Source organism: Scyliorhinus canicula, chromosome 17 (genome assembly GCF_902713615.1).
Source record: "Scyliorhinus canicula chromosome 17, sScyCan1.1, whole genome shotgun sequence".
Classification (NCBI taxonomy): domain Eukaryota; kingdom Metazoa; phylum Chordata; class Chondrichthyes; order Carcharhiniformes; family Scyliorhinidae; genus Scyliorhinus; species Scyliorhinus canicula.
The window spans coordinates 4973761-4997127 of record NC_052162.1 but is presented as its reverse complement, the minus strand read 5'-3'; the positions used below and the strand labels follow the sequence as shown (position 1 = coordinate 4997127).

At 46.4% G+C, this 23367-nt stretch overlaps 1 protein-coding gene across 1 annotated transcript in view; it reads left to right on the top strand.

Moving 5' to 3' along the window:
• The first annotated feature begins 5714 nt into the window (after positions 1-5714).
• mcf2a (MCF.2 cell line derived transforming sequence a) overlaps positions 5715-23367 on the top strand; it is a 212208-nt gene continuing 194555 nt past the window's right edge. The window contains exon 1 of the mRNA XM_038775496.1: positions 5715-6064. Within this exon, the coding sequence (XP_038631424.1) occupies positions 5968-6064 (97 nt within the window). The 5' untranslated portion in view covers positions 5715-5967. The remainder of the gene's footprint in view (positions 6065-23367) is intronic.

Here is a 23367-nt window from a genome sequence, read left to right as displayed (position 1 = left end):
GTTCTCTTTATAATTTGTACATATATGGACCTATACTGTTTTAATAATTGTATTTTATCACCAGAGATAAGGGAAGCACCTTTCCTTTTATTTCTTAAAACAGGAAATGCTGTTGAAGCTTTTTGTCTTACACTTACCAGGACAGATCCAAGAATGCCAAATTTCAAAGGGAGACCCAAGCCGGGAATCGAACCTGGGATCTTGGTGCTGTGAAGCAACAGTGCTAACCACTGTTGGGCTCATTCGTATTGATTTTATTGGTAGGTGAGCATTAATTGTGTTCACAAACTTCCATGTTCATGAAAACCCTCTTGGTACTCTTTTTCCACTGGAACAAGCCCACTTTTTCCAAACCTTTTATCATAATTCTACTAATTTCTGGTGGTATAGGATGGTGGCGTCGTGGTATTTCCACTAAATGAATAATCCAGAGACCCAAGGTAATGCTCTGGACACCAGGATAGATGGTGAAATTGGAATTCAATGAAAATTTGGAATTAGCAAGTGTAAGAAACATAGAAAATAGGAGCAGGAGGAGGCCATTCGCCCCTTTGAGCCCGCACCACCATTTTATGATCATGCTGATCATTCAATTCAATAGCCTAATCCCACTTTGCCCCGATTTCCTTTGATCCCCTTTTCCCCAAGTGCTCTATCGAACTGCTTCTGGAAAACATACATTGTTTTGGCCTCAACAAAGTCCGCAGGCTAACGACTCTCCGGGTGAAGAAATTTTGTCTACCCTGCATCCTCAGACTGTGACCCCTGGTCTGGGAGCAACCACCATCCTTCCTGCATCTTACACTGTCTAGTCCTGTTAGAATTTTATAGGTTTCCATGGGAGATCCCCCCTCATTCTTCTGAACTCCAATGAATACAATCCTGACCGATTCAATCTCTTCTTAATCTTGCTATCCCAGGAATCAGTCTGGTAAACGTCCGCTGCATTCCCTATAGAGCAAGAACATCCTTCCTCAGTTAAGGAAACCAAAACTGCGCACACTATTCCAGATGCCGCCTCACCAAGGCCCCGTGTAATTGCAGCAAGACATCCCTGCTCCTGTCCTCTAATCCTCTCACTATGAAGGCCAACATATACCGTCTGCTGTACCTGCAGCTGCCTGCTTGCCTTCAGTGACTGGTATACGAGGACACCCAGATCTCGTTGCACATTCCTCTCTCCTAATTTATGACCATTCAGATAATCGTCTGCCTTCTTTTTGCTATCAAAGTGGATAACCTCGCATGCTTCTACCGTTCATTTGCCCACTCACTCAACTTGTCCAAATCACACGGAAGGATCTCTGCATCCTCCTCGCAGCTCACCCCTAACCCCCAACCCACCAAACTTGTGTCATCTGCAAGTTTGAAGATATTGCATTTTGTACCATCTAAATCATTAATGTAAGGATGACCATCAAACCATTGTCGATAAAACCCATCAATGTCCACTATGGATGGAAATCTGTACTTATCCACTGCAATATGCTTAAATGCACTCTGAAATGTCCCAGAAAGTCACACAGTTGGATCAAACTGCTAAAAGGATTCAGGAATTAAACTGAATGGTCCACCTGGCATTGACATACCAAAATGGCAACTGCAAACTCGTTCTAAACAACCTCTGGAGAAGTGTCACCGACTACTCATATAGCAGCCTAATATATTCATAGTCACAAAGTTATACGAAACAGAATGTGCCAGACATCAGCATCCCTGGGTATGGCAGCTTAACAAATCCAGTAGAGTAGGCAGCGCATTGATATACAGTCGGGAGGGAATTGCTAATCTCATGCCAATTCAATTCACTCCATGTTATATTAAAAAACAGCTGAAGGCACTGGATGCTGCAACGGCTATGGGCCCTGACAATATTCCAGCAATAGTACTGAAGACTTGCCGTGTCTCTGGGCAAGATGTTCCAGTTAGGTACAACGCTTGCACCTACCCAGCAGTGTGGGAAATTACCCAAGTATATTCTGTGCACAAAAGGCAGGACAGTCCAACCCAGCCAATTAATCAATAAAATGGTGGAAGAAATCATCAAAAGTGGTAACTAGCGGCTCAGCAATAACCTGCTCACTGATGCTCAGTTTGGGTTCCACCAGGATCAGTCAGTTCCTGTTCTCATTACAGCCTTGTGTTAATCATGAAAGAAGAAGCTGAGAGTGACTGCCCTTGACTTCAAGGCAGAATTTGACCACGTGGCGTCAAGGAGCCCGAGCAAAACTGGAATTAATGGGAATCTGGGAAACTCCACTGGCTGGAGTCTTGGCACAAAGGAAGTTGTTTGAGGTCAATCAAATTCAGGTGTGAATTGCACAATAAATGGCAGAACCCTTGGGAGCATTGACATACAGAGGTATCTGGGCATTCAGGCCCATAGTTCCATGAAAATGGCACTGCAGGTGGAAATTAAATGAAAATCGCTTATTGTCACGAGTAGGCTTCAATGAAGTTACTGTGAAAAGTAACTTTTACTTTTTTTACGAGACACATGCATGCATTCATCGGCCGCAGCATTGAGTACAAGAGTTGATAGGTCATGTTACAGTTGTATGAAACTTTAGTTAGGCCATGTTTGGAATATTGCGTGCAATTCTAGTCGCCACACCATCAGAAGGATGTGGCTGCTTTGGGGAGAGTGCGCAAAGAAGGTTCACCGGGATGTTGACTGGTGTGGAGGGTGTTAGCTATGAGGAGTGGTTGAATAAGCTCGGATTGTTTTCATTGGAAAGACGGAGGCTGAGGGGAGACCTGATTGAGGTCTAAAAAATTACAAGAGATAGACAGGGTGAATAGTCAGAAGCTTTTTCCCAGGGTAGAAGACAATTACTTGGGGACACAGGTGAGAGGGGAAAACTTTTCCCGCAGGGGGCAGTGATTGCCTGGTACACATTGTCAGTGGAGGTGGTGGACACAGGCACGTTAGCAATACTTAAGATGTATCTTGATAGACACATGGGCGGGGAATGGAGGGGTGCAGATCGTTTGGGCAATAAGTAGTAGGCCTAAATAAGGAATCTGGATCAGCGCAGATGTGATGGGCCGAAGGGCCTGTACCTGTGCTGTAATGTTCTTTATTCTTTGTAATCATCTCAGTCCCAGGACATCACTGCAGGGGTTCCTCAGTGTAGTGTCCTGGTCCCAGTCATTTTCACCTCCACCCGCTGATCCAACCAGTTCAAGGTCGCACAGATGGGTGCAACGACCCCTTCAATCGCCTTCTTCAAATCATCAGCAACCACTTGTTGCTGTTTCTTGAGTTCTCCCGACAAGATTCCACCACCAACTCCGTCTTTCACTGAGGGAGCAATGACGGCACAGATACCCCTGGCATTTTCTCTCTCAGCCTCGAGTAACTTCCAAAGCAGATGAAGATCCCATGCCTGATTTATTCCTAGCATTAAACCCTGAGACATCATTCAACAGAGCGGATCTCATTCTCTCACTGTACCAATTTCTTCATTGAAAAAACATCTGATAAATGGGAAGGACCAAAAACAAAGTCGTCAGGCAGGAGTGACTGCTCACATAACCGCCACCGGAAATCGTCCCAACCATTTTCAACTGCTTCATCAATGACCGTCCTTCCAACATAAGGTCAGAAGTGGGGAAATTCACTGATGATTGCTCGCTGATGATTGCAGAATGTTCAGCACCATTCGCAACTTGAACCAGGGGACACAGCCTCAGAATAAGCGATGGGCATTTAGGATTGAATTTCTTCGCTCTCGAATGTGGTGACTCTTGGAATTATCTTGCTCGGAGAGTTGTGGAAACTCAGTTGTTGAGTATATTCAAGACTAAGATCAATACATTTCTAGTTTATGGGGATATTGCAGGAAAATGGTGAAGTAGATCAGCCATGAACTCATTGATGAAGCGGTCTCAAAGGGCTGAATGTCTTACTCTCCTGTTCTTAGTGTCGAACGAGGCCATTTGGCCCATCGAGTTTGCACTAACTCTTAGAAAGAGCACCCTACATGGGCCCACGCCCCCACCCTATCCCGTAACCCAGTAACTCCATCTAACCTTTTCGATACTCATCGGCATTTTATCATGGCCAATCCACCTAACCTGCACATCTTTGGCCTGTTCGGGTACACTGATGGAGAATTCAGAATGTCCAGTTCACCTAACGGCACTCCCGGCATCAGCCACTCTCGACAGGTGGTGAGATTTCACTTCAGTAAGAAGCTGGAATTAAAAGTCTAATTATGACATGTGGGAGGAAACCGGAGCACCCGGAGGAAACCCACGCAGACACGGATTGAAGTGCAGACTCCGCACGCAGTGACCCAAGCCGGGAATCGAACCCGGGTCCCTGGCGCTATGAAGCAACAGTGTCAACCGCTGTGCTACTGTGGCGCCTGCTGGCCTAGCCAGTTATGGTCACGTCGCAGAAATAAATGAAAGAAAAACTAACCATTTTGTTTATTTAGATTAGATTTAGATTTCTTGGCACGTGTACCGAGGTACAGTGAAAAGTATTGTTCTGAGTAGAGTCCCACGAACGTTGATGAGCAGATTATTTATTTGCGTCATGTTGGTTGAGGGATAACTATTGCCCAGGGCCCTGCAACCAGTGCACCTGCTTGTCTCTGAAATAGTGGCATTGAATCATTTGCATCCACCAGGAAGGACAAACCAGACCTCAGTTTAATGTCTGGAAGGTGACGATGCAGCCTCGATTTTGTGTTTGAATCTTTGGATTCTCTCGACAGGATTCCCCAACCTAAAATCCGGAATATACGCGGGTGTTGAAAAAAATACCCTCTGACCTCAGAAGTTTACATTTTTTAAAAATTGGTCATGGCTGGGCCAGCATCTATTGCCCATTCCTAGCTGCCCTTGAACTCTGCCTTGTATGGTCATTTCAAAGGACGTGTTAATAGCCGCATAGTGGGCAGCACGGTAGCACAAGTGGATAGCACTGTGGCTTCACAGCGCCAGGGTCCCAGGTTCGATTCCTGGCTTGGGTCACTGTCTGTGCGGAGTCTGCACGGTCTCCCCGTGTCTGCGTGGGTTTCCTCCGGGTGCTCCGGTTTCCTCCCAAAGACATGCAGGTTAGGTGGATTGGCCATGCTAAAATATTAGTGACCAAAAAAGGTTAGGGGGGTTATTGGGTTACGGGGATAGGGTGGAAGTGAGGGCTTAAGTGGGTTGGTGCAGACTCGATGGGCTGAATGGCCTCCTTCTGCGCTGTATGTTCTATTGGGACTGGAGTGACTTGTCGGCCAGATGGGGCAAGGACGGCAGATTTCCTTCCCTGACAGGCATTAGTGTTTACTCTTTCACAGCAGGGGTCATCACTAGACTTTTAATTACAGTTTTCACAGTAACTTAATTGCAGCGTTAATGTAAAGCTTCCTTGTGACACCAATAAAGATTATAAAAATAACAATGCGGATATGAATGATCATTTCAGGTAGGGATAGACCAGCTGGAATGCAGCGTCTGCTAAATGTTTACCTCGGCCAGCAGGAAGTTCCTCTGCTTTAATCCACTTGTGCAGTAAAAGTTCATTGCTGCGTTACTTTTCGGAGATGCACGATTAAAAATAAACACCAATTCTTGTGTGCCGCCTGTCACCCTGGCTGTTTGATCAGAGTTGATTGGGTTTCACTGGGAGAGAATAAATTAGGGGAGTGGCGTTCGGTATCGAGGAGAAAATAACAAGAGGCTGTGACAATACTGCTGCCAGGGTGGGGGAGACAGAGACACAGAGTGAGGCTGCCGCGCTGGCTGTGGGTTGGGGACCCATCCAGGGAGGGGGGGGGTGCCAACATGGGCACGGTGAGCCGCCAACATGGGCATGGTGAGCCCAGCCTGTAACCCGGCTTTGGCTGCTGTGAGTGGCCGGCCGGCTGCGCTGGATGTTAAACCCCAAGGAGAGAGTTGGTGAGCAGGGTTTAGCAGCACCCCCAGGGGACAGCGTGTGTGCCCCCCTGTCCCTCCCGGGGCATGGCAGCCGTGGAAAAGCGGAAGATCTCGGAGGCTGAGATGAAAAGTTACTACAACCTGTGCAACGCCTGTCTGCTGCTGCAATCCACGGTGAAAAGTAGGTGCCAAAAGTTTCCCCCGTTTGTGTTCCTGGTCTCGGGTATAAACTTATCTAATATATAATATAACTACTATAGATCCAGCCCCCAGCATCATTAACTGGAGGTTTAACATTAACTGGAGGTTCCACTCACCCTGGAGGGCTCCCTTCGATTTATTTTGTTTGAAAGATTGATTGGATTTTCAACTGGGACAAGTTTGCTGATTGGGTCAATCCTGCCTCACTGACCCGTGGGTTTGTGCCCATTGCGGTTTCCAATCTGCCCTTTGTAATGTTCTGCAGGGACAGAATGCACCAGGCCCTTTCCTTTGGAAACATTCCCGGGTCCGGGGCTCTCCACCCTGGGCTGCAATTCCATCCCAATCTTGCACCATCTGACAATTCAGCTGGATCAACACCTCTGATCACATCCGCACCGCAGTCCCACTTCTTGCGGGTTTCTGCAGCTGGTGCATTCCTCAGCCCTGACTGGGTACCCCCCCGCCCTGCACACAGCACTTTCCCCAGACTTTTATTGATTATTTGGCCTCTCGCAGTCTCTCTTGATTCTCCTGAATGCGGATCTGCGGTTGCGTGAATCAGCAATTTACTGCAGGAGAGGATGAACGATTTCAGACAAGAACCCAGCCAGGTGCCTGTCACCTGTTTGCAGCTGGGATGGGATGGATGGGATGGGGGGGGGGGGGGGGGGGGTTCAGGCTAATCTAACATTGTTGGAGCAAAGAGGAGGGTGTGATTCGCCAAGAGAGGTGGGATTATTGGATGAAGCTGAAGTTGCTCACTCTGAATTTACAGTGTGAGTGTATTAATAAAGTAAGACTTGCATTTACATGGCACTGTGCACAGCGGCCAGTCATCCCAGAGTGCTTTTTGAGTACAGTCATTGGATTGGGTTTGCTTAATGTCACGTGTACGGAGGTACAGTGAAAAGTATTTATCTGCCAGGAGTTCAAACAGATCATTTAGTACATGAAAAGAAAATACACAATGGTGCAAACATAAAATATACAATGTGAATACATAGACACAGGCAACGGGTGAAGCATACAGAGTGTAGTACTACTGTGTGTACTACTCATGTGTGGAGAGATCAGTTCAGCCCATAAGAGGGTCATTCAGGAGTCTGGTAACAGTGGGGAAGAAGCTGTTTTTGAGTCTGTCCGTGCGTGTTCTCAGACTTCTGTATCTCCTGCCCGATGGAAGAAGTTGGAAGAGTGAGTAAGCTGGGTGGGAGGGGTCTTTGATTATGCTGCCCGCTTTCCCCAGGCAGCGGGAGGTGTGGACAGAGTCCATGGATGGGAGGCGGGTTCGTGTGATGGACTGGACGGAGTTCGCAACTTTTGTCATGTAGGAAACACTGCAGCCTTTCTGTGAACAGCAACTCCCACAATCAAGAGCCTGGTGATGTTGGTTCAGGCAGGGTTTTTCAAAGTGCGGGTTGTGACCCATGGATGGTGTCAGGCGGGTCACGGAGAGATCGGTTGTGGTGTTCCTGCGATGGTCCCGATCGCCTGAGAAGCACCCAACGGCCGGTAAGAATGACGGCCTGTCACCTTTTACATGAGAAGGAAATGAAGCTGTATGCAGCCTTGTGGCCAGATGCAGCAGCAGTGAGCAGGTCACACGCCCTGCACCTACAGTTGATGTCAGGCGCTCTATGTACGTGCTTTTGGCACCAAAGAATGGAGGAGAGCTTCTTCCATTTTCAAGCTGCTGGCAAGCAAGGCAAGAGGACTGTGAAGATTAATCTTTTCTTACAGGTAACAGACGGCTAGAGACACAAATGGGCAGTGATCACTGGCCAGGATCTCCCATCGGAAGCTGTTGGAGAGAGCTGCTCAATAGAGTGTAGGGAAGGACAGAACAGTGCTAGTTTTTTTTTAGAACAGTACAGCACAGAACAGGCTCTTCGGCCCTCGATGTTGTGCCGAGCCATGATCACCCTACTCAAACCCACGTATCCACCCTATACCCGTAACCCAACCCCCCCCCCCCCCCCCCTTTAACCTTACTTTTTAGGACACTACGGGCAATTTAGCATGGCCAATCCACCTAACCCGCATATCTTTGGACTGTGGGAGGAAACCGGAGCACCCGGAGGAAACCCACGCAGACACAGGGAGAACGTGCAGACTCCGCACAGACAGTGACACAAGCCGGGAATCAAACCTGGGACCCTGGTGCTGTGAAGCAATAGTGCTAACCAGTGTGTTGAAAGATGTGCTGTTAGGTGAATTGGACATTCTGAATTCTCCCTCTGTGTCCCCGAACAGGCGCCAGAATGTGGCGACTAGGGGCTTTTCACAGTAACCTCATTGCAGTTTTAATGTAAGCTATTTGTAATACAAATAAAGATTATTATTATTGCCACCGAAGCAGTTAACCTCACATTTATCCACATTATACTACATCTGCCACACAAATGCCCACTCACTCAGCCTGTCTAAATCACACTGAAGCATCTCCGCATCCTCCTCACAGCTCACCCTCCCACCCAACTTTGTATCCTCTGCAAATTTGGAGATCATACATTTTGTTCCATCATCCAAATCATTAATATATAATGTGAACAGTTGGTGTCCTCGCACAGATCCCTGAGGTACCCCACTACTCACTGTGCCAATCGGGAAAAGACCCATTTATTCCATCTTTTTGCTTCCTGTCTGCTAACCAGCTTTCTATCCATCTCAAGGCACTACCTGCAGTTCCATGCACTTTAACATTACATACTAATCTACTATGTGAGCCTTGTCAAAAGCCTTCTGAAAGTCTAAATAAACCATTCCTTGGTCTCCCTGGTCAACTTTGTGATGAAGATTATCAAGCCCTGGAGATATATCCGCCTTCAGTCACATTAACTTCCCTAAAACCATTTCTTTACTAATACTAATTTCCTTCAGCTCCTTGTCTTTCTCAGAACATCCGCTACATCATTCATGTCTGCCATTGTGAAGACTGAAGCAAGGTACCAATTTAGTTCCACAGCCAGAAGTTGAGAAATTTCAGAAGCGGTGGGTGAAAAATTCCTTTTGCGGTTGAAACCCCAGAGTCAGCTGACTCCAAATGTAACATCTACGCGACTACACCTGACCTGTGATAGCACATTAAACACACGTCCAAAGCCCATGAGGTTGTCTGCATTCTGGAGTAGCATCTCCCAGGAGTATCCAGTGCTGAGTAAAACACACAATTTGTTGCTATTGCCCTTCATGACGACCTGCATGTGCAAGGTTGGATTTTCCGTTCTCACAAAAGTGGAACATGCCACAAAGGAACTGGCTGAACCCTACAGCTGGTGCTCCAGTTTCCTCCGACAAGTCCCAGAAGACGTGCTGTTAGGTAATTTGGACATTCTGAATTCTCCCTCTGTGTACCCAAACAGGCGCTGGAATATGGTGACTAGGGGCTTTTCACAGTAACGTCATTGCAATGTTAATGTAAGCCACGTGTGGCCCTAGTAAAGGTTATTATATTCGCATTGCCCTCTCCTGCTGTGAACCTGATTAGAGTGAGATCGCGAGGACCAAGCAGGCTCCCCTTCCGCATTAAAAATAAGTACACATGGCGTCTCCTCGCCTTCAAACTGGCGTCATCACGTCGCGTGCCGCACGCCATTGGAACGGCATTGACACAGCATCGGAAGGCCCTCTCCCGATGCTCCGCCCTCGATGGGCCAAGTTCCCGACTGCGTGGTTGACGTGTGGTCTGAGTGGTCGGGAATCCAGCGTGGCAGCCGTGGACTGTGTCCAGCGCTGCTACACTTGGCTGGGAGCCGTGCCGCTGGCCGGGGAGGGTTTCCGCGAGGGTTGGGGGCTGGTGGGGGGGGGGTGGTCTGCGGGGCCATATTTGGCAGGTCGGGCCCGTGCACAGCCGGTGCCATGTTGTACAGCATGACAGCCGCAGGTCACCGTCGTACGCATGCACGGTCACAAACCCGGCCATTCTCAGCCGTTTTGGGGCGGGAACCGGGAGTTTTACCTGGCACCTGCTGCTAGCCCCTCACTGGTCCCGGAATTGGTGAGGGTTCGGTGCCAATTTTGGCAAAGTAAAACGCCACTGTTCCCAATCCGGCGTCAGCATTTAGCCGCAAAATCTGAGAATTCAGTCCAGCATCTCTGAGAGTGCAGCATTCCCTCAGTACTGATATCGGTGTGTCAGCCTTGAATTTGTGCTCGAGTCTCTGGACTGGGTTTGAACATACGTTATTCATGTCAGAAGTGAGAATGCTACCCTCCTGAGCTACAGCTGACACTTAGAGTGTTAGCAATGCACCGATCAGAAGTGTAACATTGTACAAATTAAAGCCATCTGTTTCTTCACACTGCTAACTGTCAACGCTAAGAAATCACTTTCAAATTGGTAGCTCGACTGAACACCTCCTTCTTCCTGCTGATAACGGTGCCCTCTTGTTCCGATCTAGGCACAAAACTCAGGGCAAAATATGGAGCATGATCTGAAATCACAATCATCGAATACCCCGCCCACTTCCCCCAGGGGAGGAGAGACCTACCCACAAAATAGAGTCAATCCATGTGTAATCCCATGCGGGATCTGTGGGTCAGATTTGGACCTCTTCCCCCTCCAGTCTTCTGGATTTCAATTCCATAGAATTCAGGCAGTGCAGAAGGAGGCCATTCAGCCCATCGCGTCTGCACCAACCCTCCGAAAGAGCACTTTACCTCGACCATTCCCCTGTGCACTGATCATGGCCAATCCAACCTGCACATCTTTGGGCTGTGGAGGGAAACCAGAGCACCCAGAGGAAACCCACACACACACAGGGAGAATGTAAACTCCCCACAGACAGTCACCCGAGGCCGGAATTGAACTCGGGTCCCTGGTGCTGTCAGGCTGCAGTGCTAACCAGCATGCCACAGAGCTTCTGAATGCTCTCTTTTTAAAAAAATCTAGTGTACCCAATCATTTATTTTCCAATTAAGGGGCAATTTAGCGTGACCAATCCATCTGCCCTGCACACCTTTGGGTTGTGGGACTGAGACCCACCCAGACACGGGGAGAATGTGCAAACTCCACACGGACAGTGACCCGGGGCTGGGATCGAACCTGGGGCCTCGGCGCCATGAGGCAGCAATGCTAACCACTGTGCCAGCATGCCGCCCAGCTTCTGAATTCTCAATGCATTGGAGTTAGACTCTCTTCTCTAACTGTAGCCTGATGGTACATTGCAACACTAAAGTTAATTCCGACTCAGATAAATTTGAACAGTTCCCTTTTTCTAAACTCACAACAATAAATAACCAACTCTGAAAAATGCACAGGTTGGAAATACTTCAACTGAAGCATCATGTAGTTAAACTGAACCTGAAGTAGAAATATCTTTGCAGGATTATAAATATGGACACAAGTATGGACAAAATGTGTGACTTTAAACTGGGCACTTAATTACATCAGCAAGCGTTGGGCCAATTAGCCTTCACTTTCAACCACACCTGAAGACTACATCTGATCCCAGTAACTTCATTGCAGAGTTAATGTAAGCCTACTTGTGACACTAATTAAGATTATTATTACTTTACTATCATACTTGTTCATGTGTAATTCCACTTGAGTTATTTAAAATGATTCCGGGTATTGTTATATCTAACTGCACTGCAGCAGTACCTCCGCCAGTGGATCAAGAAGGCAGCCACCTTCTCGATGGGCAATTAGGGACGGGAAACAAATGCTGGTGCTGCCAGCGATACTCACACCCCACAAATGAATATCTGTAATTGTAGGTGAATTGTATCTTTAGATTAATGTCATGAGATACTCAATGAGTTTATCGTGACTAAATGTTGGTTGTCCAAGCAGATTGTGCCAAACTTTCCTGTCAGCCATGTCTGGCCTTCCCTGATACTAGGTTCTGCTGAGTAAATCTATCCTGTGCAATTTAATAGTTTGTAATTTTTACTAATTAGTATCCAGATTAGAAATTACGGATATTGCTTATAATGTTGGCAAGGGTGTGATTGGCTGATAGGGAGGCACGGCAGCACAGCGGTTAGCACTGTTGCTTCATAGCTCCAGGGTCCCAGGTTCGATTCCCGGTTTGGGTCACTGTCTGTGCGGAGTCTGCACGTTCTCCCTGTGTCTGCGTGGGTTTCCTCCGGGTGCTCCGGTTTCCTCCCACAAGTCCCGAAAGACGTGCTGTCAGGTGAATTGGACATTCTGAATTCTCCCTCTGTGTACCCGAACAGACGCCGGGATGTGGCGACTAGGGGATTTCACAGTAACTTCATTGAAGCCTACTTGTGACAATGAGCGGTTATTATTATTAACTTCATTGCAGTGTTAATGTAAGCCTACTTGTGACAATAATAAAGATTATTATTATTATTATTGGCTTGATCGCCTGTTTTACATCCCATTGATTCACTTTATCATTGAAGCCAAGAATGAAAAATGGTGTGAGGTATGCTGTCTATCCCAGTTGTACCTGCCACTAAATCCTCCAAATAAATTGAGCTTATTTGTGCCAAAGTTGATCCTGCTATTCAGAAGGTCATTGCGACTTAGAGGGAATGGACATTTCATCCAGTTTTATTTAATTGTCGAACAGAATCTGAGAATGTAACCTCCCGCTGTGGGAATGTCCACAGTTCATTCAAAGCATCAATGCTTTCTTTAACTGCAGTGAAAGTTACTCTCGTTCAATGACCGTTCACACGTCAGTTTCGATGGTCTGTGCGTCTGTTGCAACACTTGTAATTGATTTAGCTACACACAACCGAAGTGCCAAACTGGAGATAACTGGTGGAGATGCCCAACTGGGATGGGATTAACACGAACTCCGTGACTGGATTGGGCAGCCAAACCGTAAAAAGGTAGATTCCTTCACTGTCGGAACATAAAGGTGTCGAATTTGCAACGCAAATTAAAGCAGATGATGTAGGAAATATCCAGGCACAGATGATGCTCACCTGCTGAGTATTTCCAGCATTATATATTTTTTAAATTTGGCTTTCCAGCATCTGTAGCATTTTATAAATTTACAGGATAGTAGTGTTATCACAAGACACCAGGAGCGAATTGAATATTGCACATTGCGAGGTGGTGACCCTACCTCTGACCTATAATCTCCAAGATTGACCCCCACTCAAGGACTTGGTGATTATGGAAGCTGTGTTCATTATGTGGCCGGACAGATTGACTGTCAACCTGTAAATCCTCCTGACGTGCCTGTGATAAGCGATAAGAACATGAGAGACTCCTGGCCAGCGACAGTGGCTGGCGAGTGACGATCATCAATCTACAGCCTCTGGCTTCAGGTTAGCAAGCTGTCCTGGGAAAGATAAGCTAGGGGAAGGGACATAAAGTTGTGATTTGTGTTTCTGGACAAGGATTGGATTGGTTTTGTTTATTGTCACATTTACTGAGGTACAGTGAAAAGTATTTTTCTGCCAGCAGCTCAAACTGATCATTTAGTACATGAAAAGAAAATACATAATAGGGCAACACAAGGTCCACAATGTAAATACATAGACACCAGCATTGGGTAAAGCATACAGGAGTGTGGTATTAATCAGGCCAGTCCATAAGAGGGTTGTTTAGTCTGGTAACAGCGGGGAAGAAGCTGTTTTTGAGTCTGTTAGTGCGCGTTCTCAGACTTTGTATCTCCTGCCCAATGGAAGAAGTTGGAAGAGTGAGTAAACCGGGTGGGAGGGATCCTTGATTATGCTGCCCGCTTTCCCCCGGCAGCGGGAGGTGTAGATAGAATCAATGGATGGGAGGCAGGTTCGTGTGATGGACTGGGCGGTGTTCACGACTCTCTGAAGTTTATTGCCGTCTTGTGCTGAGCAGATGCCATACCAGGCTGTGATGTCATTTCTTTGGACGTTCAATACATGAGAAGTTGTCTAAGTGTGTTCAGTCTGTTCATGCTGAGATAGGAACCGTGAAAGCTGGAAAATGGGAGGTTGAGGAAAGTGATAAAACAGGGTCGGGGTCGATGGCAGAGATTTGCCAGTTTCATGCTGGAATTAGTCTCAAAAGTGGACACTGGAATAAAACTGTGAAAAATTAAATGCCGTGTTCAGTGAGGTGAGAGGGACCTGGTCCAAAGTAACTGCTCTAGAATACTTCACAAACAGAGCAATGAATCTACCTGGGAAAGGATGCTGAAAAGCTGAAGGTACCACAGCACAGATCGGATGGGTTGAATGGCCAATTCTGTGCTCTGCATTCAATGTAATTCTATTCAGCATAAATGGGAAACAGAATTAATCTATCATCCAAAGCATCCTGAGAACGAGAGAGAACTTTTTGCTGTAGGTTGGGGAATTCAAAGGCATATCAGTAGTTTGCTACATCGTGCACAAAGTCAATCTAATAATCTTTGAGATTCAATCTGCACGATGTTCTCAGACCAAAAGTGTTGCAAACTGATAGAACGGTCAATGTTTCATGCATCTAATCATACTTTAAAATTAAGTTTTTTTTTAAAAAAAAAAGCCATTTTACATTGGATTCCTTTGTCTTCAGATTAACTTCAGGATGTGCCTCAGAGGAATTTCCCCAAACTGATCTTCACAAAGACGCAGCAATTAAGGCTTAAAGTGACGCTGGCACATTAGCAACACATAAGGATGTGATGCAGTTTCCCGTCTTAATAAAACAACACATGCCTTAGAACTTGCCATAAGCAATGCCATTAGAAAATTGCTAGTACAGTGAAATATTTCCTGAAAAGTTATGATGCAAGACCGTTCTTTGGCAGGTTATTAAACGCAGGTTATTTTCTTTTTTGAGACTGTCGACAACAAGTTTCGTCAAATAATGCTAGACTGGTACAACATCGCAGAAAACTGTGCATGGCATTGTGTCTCTGCTGCTCACTGAGCTAGTCCCACTCAGCCCCTGCTCTTTACTCATAGCATTGCAATTTCTCTCAAATATTTATCCAACTCCCTTTTGAAAGTCACTGTTGAGCCTGTTTCCACCGTCCGTTCAGCCAGCATACTGCTCACTGCATTAAACAATGATTCCACATCATGCTTATCTCTCTTTTGCCAATTGCCGGGGATGTGTGTGTTCTGGTTATAGACCCACCTGTCACTGGAAACAGTTTCTCCTTATTTACTCACTAAAAACATTAATGATTTTGAACACCTTATCGAATTTCCTCTTCACCTTCTCTGCTTCTTCACCTTGACTGCTTCTCTGCTTCTTCCTCTTCACCTTCCCAGCTTCTCTCGTCTCCCTGGAGCCCTTCGTCACGGAAACCATTCTTGGAAATTTCCTCAGCATGCTCTCCAAGGACTGGAAACACTTCCTAAAGTGTGATCTGGGAACCAGGCGTGCTGTTCCAGCGGAGGACTAGTTTTTTCAAATAGTTCATTCATTCATGGACTGTAGGCATCGCTGGCTGGGCCAGCATTTACTGCCCATCCCGAATTGCCCTTCAACTGAATGGCTTGCTCAGCCATTTCAGAGGGCAGTTAAGGGTTAACTACATTGCTGTGGGTCTTGAGTCACGTGTCGGTCGGCCAGACTGGCAGATTCCCATCCCTGAAGTTTCTGAGTAAAGGAGCTAGGTGTTTACGCAAATGGCTTCCTGGAGACATTTAATTTGACCAGCTGCTTTGGTGGGATTCGAACCATGTGCCCAGAGCAATACCCTGGGTCTCTGGATTACTAATCCAGTGACAATGCCTCTGCAACACTGCCTCCCCCACTGCTCTCTAAAGGTTTGACAGAACTTGTTTGCATTTGCACTGTTTTCCTTAATGAATAAAGTCAAGAATATGGGGCGGGATTCTCCGTAGCCCGTCGCCGAAATTGGGAAGGGCGATCGGGAAGAGAATGGCTTCCCACACGGGAATCGGCGCAGGTACCGGTTTGACACCGGTTTGCGATGCTCCGCCCCCTGCAAATCGGCATCATCAGGATGCGCACCGCGCGCATCCGCAATGCCATCAGCACATCATTGGCCAGCTCACTCGCGATGCTCTGCCTCCGATGGGTCGAGTTCCCGACGGTGTGGGCCACGTGTGATCCCAGCGGTCGTGAGCCTGGCGTGCTGGCTGCTAACAGTTTCCAGTACCGCCACACTCGGCCAAGATCCGTGCCGCAGCCCGGGGGGGGGGGGGGGCTTCTGCTATGGCTGGGGGGTGGCCAGGGGGTGGGCTGTGGGATCGGGGTGGTCCATTACGCCCGGTGCCATGTTTTCGGCGTGACCAGTGGAGGTGGCGTGGCTGCAGCTTGTCAGCCCTGCACATGCCCGGCCCAGGACCCGGCGATTCTCCGGACGTTCTCTGCCCGATCTGTGGTGTTCTACGCGGCGCCGGTGCTAGCCCCTCACCGGTACCGAAATCGATGAGGGATTCGCGCCGATTTCCCTGTCGGATTCTCCTTTGGCGCCGGCACAGCCTCAGAAATGGAGAATCCAGACCATGCTTTTTCTTTAACCGCCTTCTCACCTTGTCCCACTATCGTTAGCACCTGTGTACGCCCACCACCAGGCCTCGCTGTTCCTGCACCCCCTTTAATATTATATTGTTTAGTTTGCTTTGACTCAATTCATTCTTCCTACTGAGATGTGTCAGATTACACTGTTCGGCATTTAAATTTGATCTCCCATTTGTCTGCCCTTTTCATCTGTTCATACTCCCTTGGGGAGCTGTGCATTTCCCTCTAGTTTGTAAAATTCCGATTCATCACTTCTCTGTTTTCTGTCCCTTAGCCAGCTTTGGGACCACAATGCACTGCTCTTCTAATCCCATGAGCTCTAATATTGCTAACAAGCCTGTTCCGTGGTATTCTGGACAATGCAGATCGCATTATCTCTGGGTGCAGATTCATGGACTTGATTTGGAGTGTTGTTTTGTTTTGGATGTGAAATCTGGGCCTCACGGAGAGAGGAGAACAACTTACTAAATCGCTTTGAAATGCTGGTTTAGATGAGAATGGATTCTGTCAACAGCTTTGGTCCCCTTATCTAAGAAAAGCTATGCTGGCAATGGCGGCAGTGCAGTGAAGGTTCTCTAGGTTGATCCCGAGTACTGAGCGATTTTCTAATGTGGAGAGGTTGAGTATCTTGTGCCTGTACTCATCGGAGTTTAGAAGAATGAGAGGTGACATTATGGAGACATGTCGGATTCTCAGGGGCTTGACATGGTCGATGCTGAGAGGATGTTTCCTCATGTGGAAGAGTCTAGGACCAGACGGTGTAATCTCAGAGTAAGGAGTCGTCCATTTCAGACAGAGATGAGGAGGAATTTATTCTCTCAGAGGGCAGTGAATCTGTGGAATTCTTTACTGCAGAGAACTGTAGAGGCCGGGTCGTTAAGGATGTTCAAAGCTGAGATAGACAGATTTTTAATTGGTAAGGGAATCAAGGGCCATGGGGATAAAACGGGAACGTGTAGCTGACTATTATCATATCAGTCACGGTCTCATTGAATCGCGGAGAAGACTCGATGGGCCGAATGGCCTACTTCTGCTTCTACGTCTTATGATCAATTAGACAGAAAAAGTACCAAATAAAGTGCTGAAGAGATTGAATGGACTGCTCCAACCAATGAGGGAGAGACTTGAATCAGTGACACCTCCCTTCTCCCTCTCCTCATTTAACTGCAACATATTTTATGTTGTGGGTTAGGGTTTCTTTGCCAATTGAGTCTGCATTTATCTATTTAAATGCTGTGATCATAAGATAGATAGTAGGACAGGCTTTTTTGAGTTCAACAAAGAGGTTTGTTTTATTATGCTAAAACAGACCATGGTATAAATAATAAAACTACACTCGGACTCCGGGACATGTACACAACAAACACACATATACAGGTTACAGGGGAGAGGATGGAAATGGCCAAATTATAGTCCATAAGAAATGCAAAGTTCACCGGTCCTGTTTGGAGTATCTGCTGGCTTTAGGCAGAATCCAGTTGTCTTGCTTTTGGTGCTGTGGTGGTTTGAAGCTGTTCCTGGGCTTTGTGTTCCCCGAGGTGCTGCTATGGAGTCAAATTCTTTCTTCAAGAAATCCTTGTCTGCTGCAAAATGGTGACAAAGTGGAATGAGTGAACAGAGTTCGAGCTTGTGAGAGAGAGAGAGAGAGGGGCAGGAGGTTCACTTGGCCCTAACTCTAACCCCAACCCACCTGCTAAGACCACATAAAATAATTGACTGGTTGTGTCATCGCTAACAGTAATTCCACACTTGGAGTATTGTGCGCAGTCTCTGAGGAAGGATGTTCTTGCTCTCGAGGGAGTGCGGTGAAGGTTTACCAGACTGATCCCAGGGATGGCGGGACTGTCATATGAGGAGAGATTGACTAGGTTGGGATTGTTCTCACTGGAGTTCAGAAGAATGAGGGGACTTTTAAAATTCTTACAGGACTAGACAGGGTAGATGCAGGGAAGATGTTACCACTGATAGAACATAGAACATAGAACAGTACAGCACAGAACAGGCTCTTCGGCCCTCAATGTTGTGCCGAGCAATGATCACCCTACTTAAACCCACGTAACCTGTATACCCGTAACCCAACAATCCCCCCATTAACCTTACACTACGGGCAATTTAGCATGGCCAATACACCTAACCCGCACATCTTTGGACTGTGGGAGGAAACCGGAGCACCCGGAGGAAACCCACGCACACACGGGGAGGACGTGCAGACTCCACACAGACAGTGACCCAGCCGGGAATCGAACCTGGGACCCTGGAGCTGTGAAGCATTGATGCTAACCACCATGCTACCGATGGGTGTGTCCAGAACCAGGAGTCACAGTCTGAGGATTCAGAGTAAACCATTTTGGACAGAGATAAGGAGACATTTCTTGACACAAAGAGTGGTGAGCCTGTGGAATTCATTAAGTTGCTAAACCTTTGAATATATTGAAGAGGCGGTTAGATATAGCATTGGGGAGAATGGGATCAAAAGCTATGGGGATAAAGCAGGATTAGGCTATTGAGTTGGATGATCAGCCATGATCATGACAAATGGCGGAGCAGGCTCGAAGGGCCAAAAGGCCTCCTCTTGCTCCTATCTTCTATGTACCTACGTATAACTGTAGATTCCAATCATAACTCGATTAGCTTGTCTAGAAAGCGGGCTTAAAAAATCAAGGCACTTTGTCCAAGCGTTTGAGTTTTGAATGGTTTGTCTTCGGCTATTGAATACCGTAAGTGATTTCCATAAATATCTTGCCAATAGAACAGGAAAGAAGGTATTTTACAATCCCTGGGGAGTGGCGGGGCTTGGGCGGTGGGATAGTTGACTTTTGTGACTTTTGCAGACTTACCATCTCCTCTACATAGGGTTGAAATGTGAGATGTATACAGCAGTGTAAATTAGTGTCGGCCGTCTTGACGTAGGTTGAAATCGCTTTAGTCATTTTAAAAATCCAATTCCTGTTTCCAACTAATTAATTAAAAAAATATATATTTTGATTTGAATTATTATTGTCACATGTATTAGTATACAGTGAAAAGTATTGTTTCTTGCATGCTGTACAAACAATGCATACCGTACATAGGGAAGGAAGGAGAGACTGCAGAATATAATGTTACAATTATAGCAAGGTGTAGAGAAAAGATCAACTTAATATGAGGTAGGCCCAATCAAAAGTCTGATGGCAGCAGGGAAGAAGCTGTTCTTGAGTCGGTTGGTACGTGACCTCAAACGTTTGTATCTTTTTCCTGACGGAAGAAGGTGGAAGAGAGTATGGCCGGTGTGCGTGGGGTCCTTAATTATACTGGCTGCCTTTCTGAGGCAGCTGAATTATAGATAGAGTCAATGGATGGGAGGCTGGTTTGCGTGATGGACTGCGCTACATTCACGATTTGTTTTTGTTTCCTGCGGTCTTGGGCAGAGCAGGCTCCATACCAAGCTGTGATACAACCAGAAAGAATGCTTTCTATGGTGCGCCTGCAAAAGTTGGTGAGAGTCGGAGCTGACATTCCAAATTTCCTTCGTCTTATAATTGATATAAGCACCTGAGGTCTCGTTGCAGTGATGGCACCCCTACCCCTGGGGTCCAACATTAACACCCCTTCACCTGGGCCAGAAGCTCTGGGTTTGGGTCTCACTCTATGACTTGATGACCATGGAAGGTGGGTTCACAATGTGACCAAACAGATTGATGATCGGCCTGTAAACTTTTCCAATACACCTGTTGGCAGGTGGTAAAAGTGGGAGAGTTTCCTGGTCAGCAGGCAATGGCAAATCACCGCAGTACTTTGCCAAACATAATCATGGACCAGCCCAGTGGAGTCCTGCATTAAGGAAGAGGATAGAACCGCACCTTCTAGATAGAAAACAACAAGGAAATTTGCTGAATATAATTAGGAACAAGCACCTTTGAGGGAAAGCGGACGAGTTAGAAACATTATAAAGTGAAGATTTAGAGGAAAAAGAGGAGGGGGAGGAAAGAGAATATCAATGCTGGAGGGCTTGTAAATTGAAGGAAGTTATTGGCAAACAAAAATACTACACAGGTTAGAGAAACATAGAAAGACTACTATGAACCAAGACCGATGTAGAGCACATATGATAATGACAGATTCACGACCCGATGTTTTGTTATTTCTACTAGTTTGGGAAAGAACGTTGAGCGTAAAGTTGGTCTTCAAGGAACACGCCTCGATTTTTAGCCTCTCCAAGCTTAAACATTTCTGGCTTATATAACTTCACTAACATTGTAAACAATCGTAACATTTAAATCTCTGAAAGACATCTTGGATCGAAAATGGTGCCTTTCACAACCTGAAGCAATTTCAATACACTTTACAGGCAATGAAGTACTTTTGAAGAGTAGCCACTGCTATAGCACGTCAACCATGGCAGTCAAATTGAGCACAGCAAGCTTCCCCTAAACAGCAGTGTAATAATGGCCAGGTAATCTATTATTTTTATTGATTGAATCATAAATGTTAGCCCAGAAACCAGGGAACTCTTCCTTGTTCCTCGCCGAGTAACGCCGAGGAATTCTCCTGAACTCTACTGGAACCCTTGCTCCATGGATGTGTTGAAAAGGGGGGCGAGCCCAAAAAGACAGCAAGGCAGGGAGAAAAACAAGATTAACAAGCACTGGAACTGGGCGATCTGCAGCAGCCAGGGGCAAACAAGGAGGAGGGGAGGAGCTGGACAGGGAAATATATGATCAATGGTGAAACAGATGGTGAAGCCCGGAGCCTGAGATAACTTGGGTGGATAGTTGTTTGCTCAATTGGGTGCGTGTCATAGCTAAACTTTGAGGAAAGCAAATGAACATAAATGGCTTTCAAACAGGATGACACACAAGAACAAGATTTTGGAGGGTTTGAAGGTGGACTATGTCTGATTTGTGATACAGAGAAAATTTACAGCACACAATGTATCAATACAGCCATGGCGTCTGTGGCAATGGAAAAAGCTATTCAGCCTAATCCTCCTTTTCAGTTCTTGACCTATAGACCATCGGACCGTATCAAATACTACTTGAATAAGTTGAGAGTTTCATCCTCCACCATTCCGTCAAGAAAGGAGTTCATAGAATCACTACAGTGCAGAAGGAGGCCATTCGGCCCATCGAGTCTGCACTGGCCCCCTGAAAGAGCACCCTACCTAGACCTTCTCCTCCGCCCCATTCCCAAAACCACACCCAACCTGCACATCTTTGGGCTGTGGGAGGAAACCGGAGCATCCGGACGAAATCTCCGGTATGCATTGTCTGTACAGCATGCAAGAAACAATAGTTTTCACTGTATACTAATATATGTGACAATAATAAATCAAACCAAAATATTTTTCTTAATTAATTGGCTGGAAACAGGAATTGGATTTTTAAAATGACTAAAGCGATTTCAACCTACGTCAAGACGGCCGACACTAATTTACATTGCTGTATATATCTCACATTTCAGCACTATGTAGAGGAGATGGTAAGCAGATACGGGGAGAACTTGCAGACTCCACACAGTCACCTAAGGCCGGAATTGAACTCTGGTCCCTGGCGATGTGAGGCAGCAGTGCTAACCATTGTGCCACCATGTTGCCCACTGGGTAAAAAGAATTATTCCTTAAATCTTCTCTAATCATTGTGTCAATTACACTAAAGCTGTGGTTATTGACCTTTCTGCCAAGAGATAGGCTCAGTTTAATGATGTGCAGCTTGTGGGCGATCCAACAAAACTTCCAATTTGGATTGTAAATAGTTTAAATTGGCCTCTCGGGTGAATTCACATGAATATGGACAAGCCCCTGCCCTCTCTGAATGAGCAGCTCATCCTTGAAAGGCTGCTCAGTGTATGATAGAGGAACAGTCCTGACCAGCTTTGGTGTCTTGGGGCATGTTTGGTGTTCGAAAATAGGAAATAGAATACAAAATAGACCGTACAGCCTCTCGAGGTCTTCTACTTCATTGCCATTTTCCCGCTCTATCCCAACATCTCTTGATATCTTTAACATTTCTGAATCTTTGTCTTAAATATACTCGATGAATGAGCCTCCACAGCCCCCTGTGGTAGCAAATCTAAAGACTCACCAAACATTAGATGAAGAAATTCCTTCTTATCTCGGTTCTAAATGGCTACCCCCTTATTCTGCCTCACATCGCCTGGTTCTAGACTCAACCCCCAGCCAGGGCAAACATCCCTCCTGCATCTACCCTGTCAAGCCCTGTAAGAATTGCTTAAATAATATCACCTCCCATTCTCCTAAACTCTGGGGAATACATGTTCAGTCTCCTCAATCTGTCCACACAGGACAACCTCACCATCCCAGGAATCAGATTAGTCAACCTTTTGATGCACTCTATGCCAAAAATATCTCTCTCTGGAGATAAGGGGAACAGAAATGCACACAATACCCCATTTGCAGTCTCACCAAGACTCTACCCAATTTCAGCAAGGCTTCTTTCCTCCTGTACTCAAATCCTCTTGTAATAAAGGCCGATTATACATACAATTGCCTTCCTGATAGCTTGCTGCACTGCATCAGCATGTTAGCTTTTCGCAACGTAGAAACAAGGACGCCCAGGCCAACAACTCCGAATCCTGCACCGTTTTAAGAGCGGCTCTGCATTTCTGTCACCAAATGAATAACGTCATATTTTTTCACACTATATATTCCATCTGCCATGTTCCTGGGGCAGCACGGTAGCACAGTGGTTAGAACTGTTGCTTCGCAGCACTAGAGTTCCAGTTTCGATTCCTGGCTTTGGCTCAATGTCTGTGCTGAGTCTGCACATTCCTCCCGTGTCTGCGTGGGTTCCCTCCGGGGGCTCTGGTTTCCTCCCACAAGTCCTGAAAGACGTGCTTGTTGGGTGAATTGGACATTCTGAATTCTCCCTCTGTGTACCCGAACAGGCGCCGGA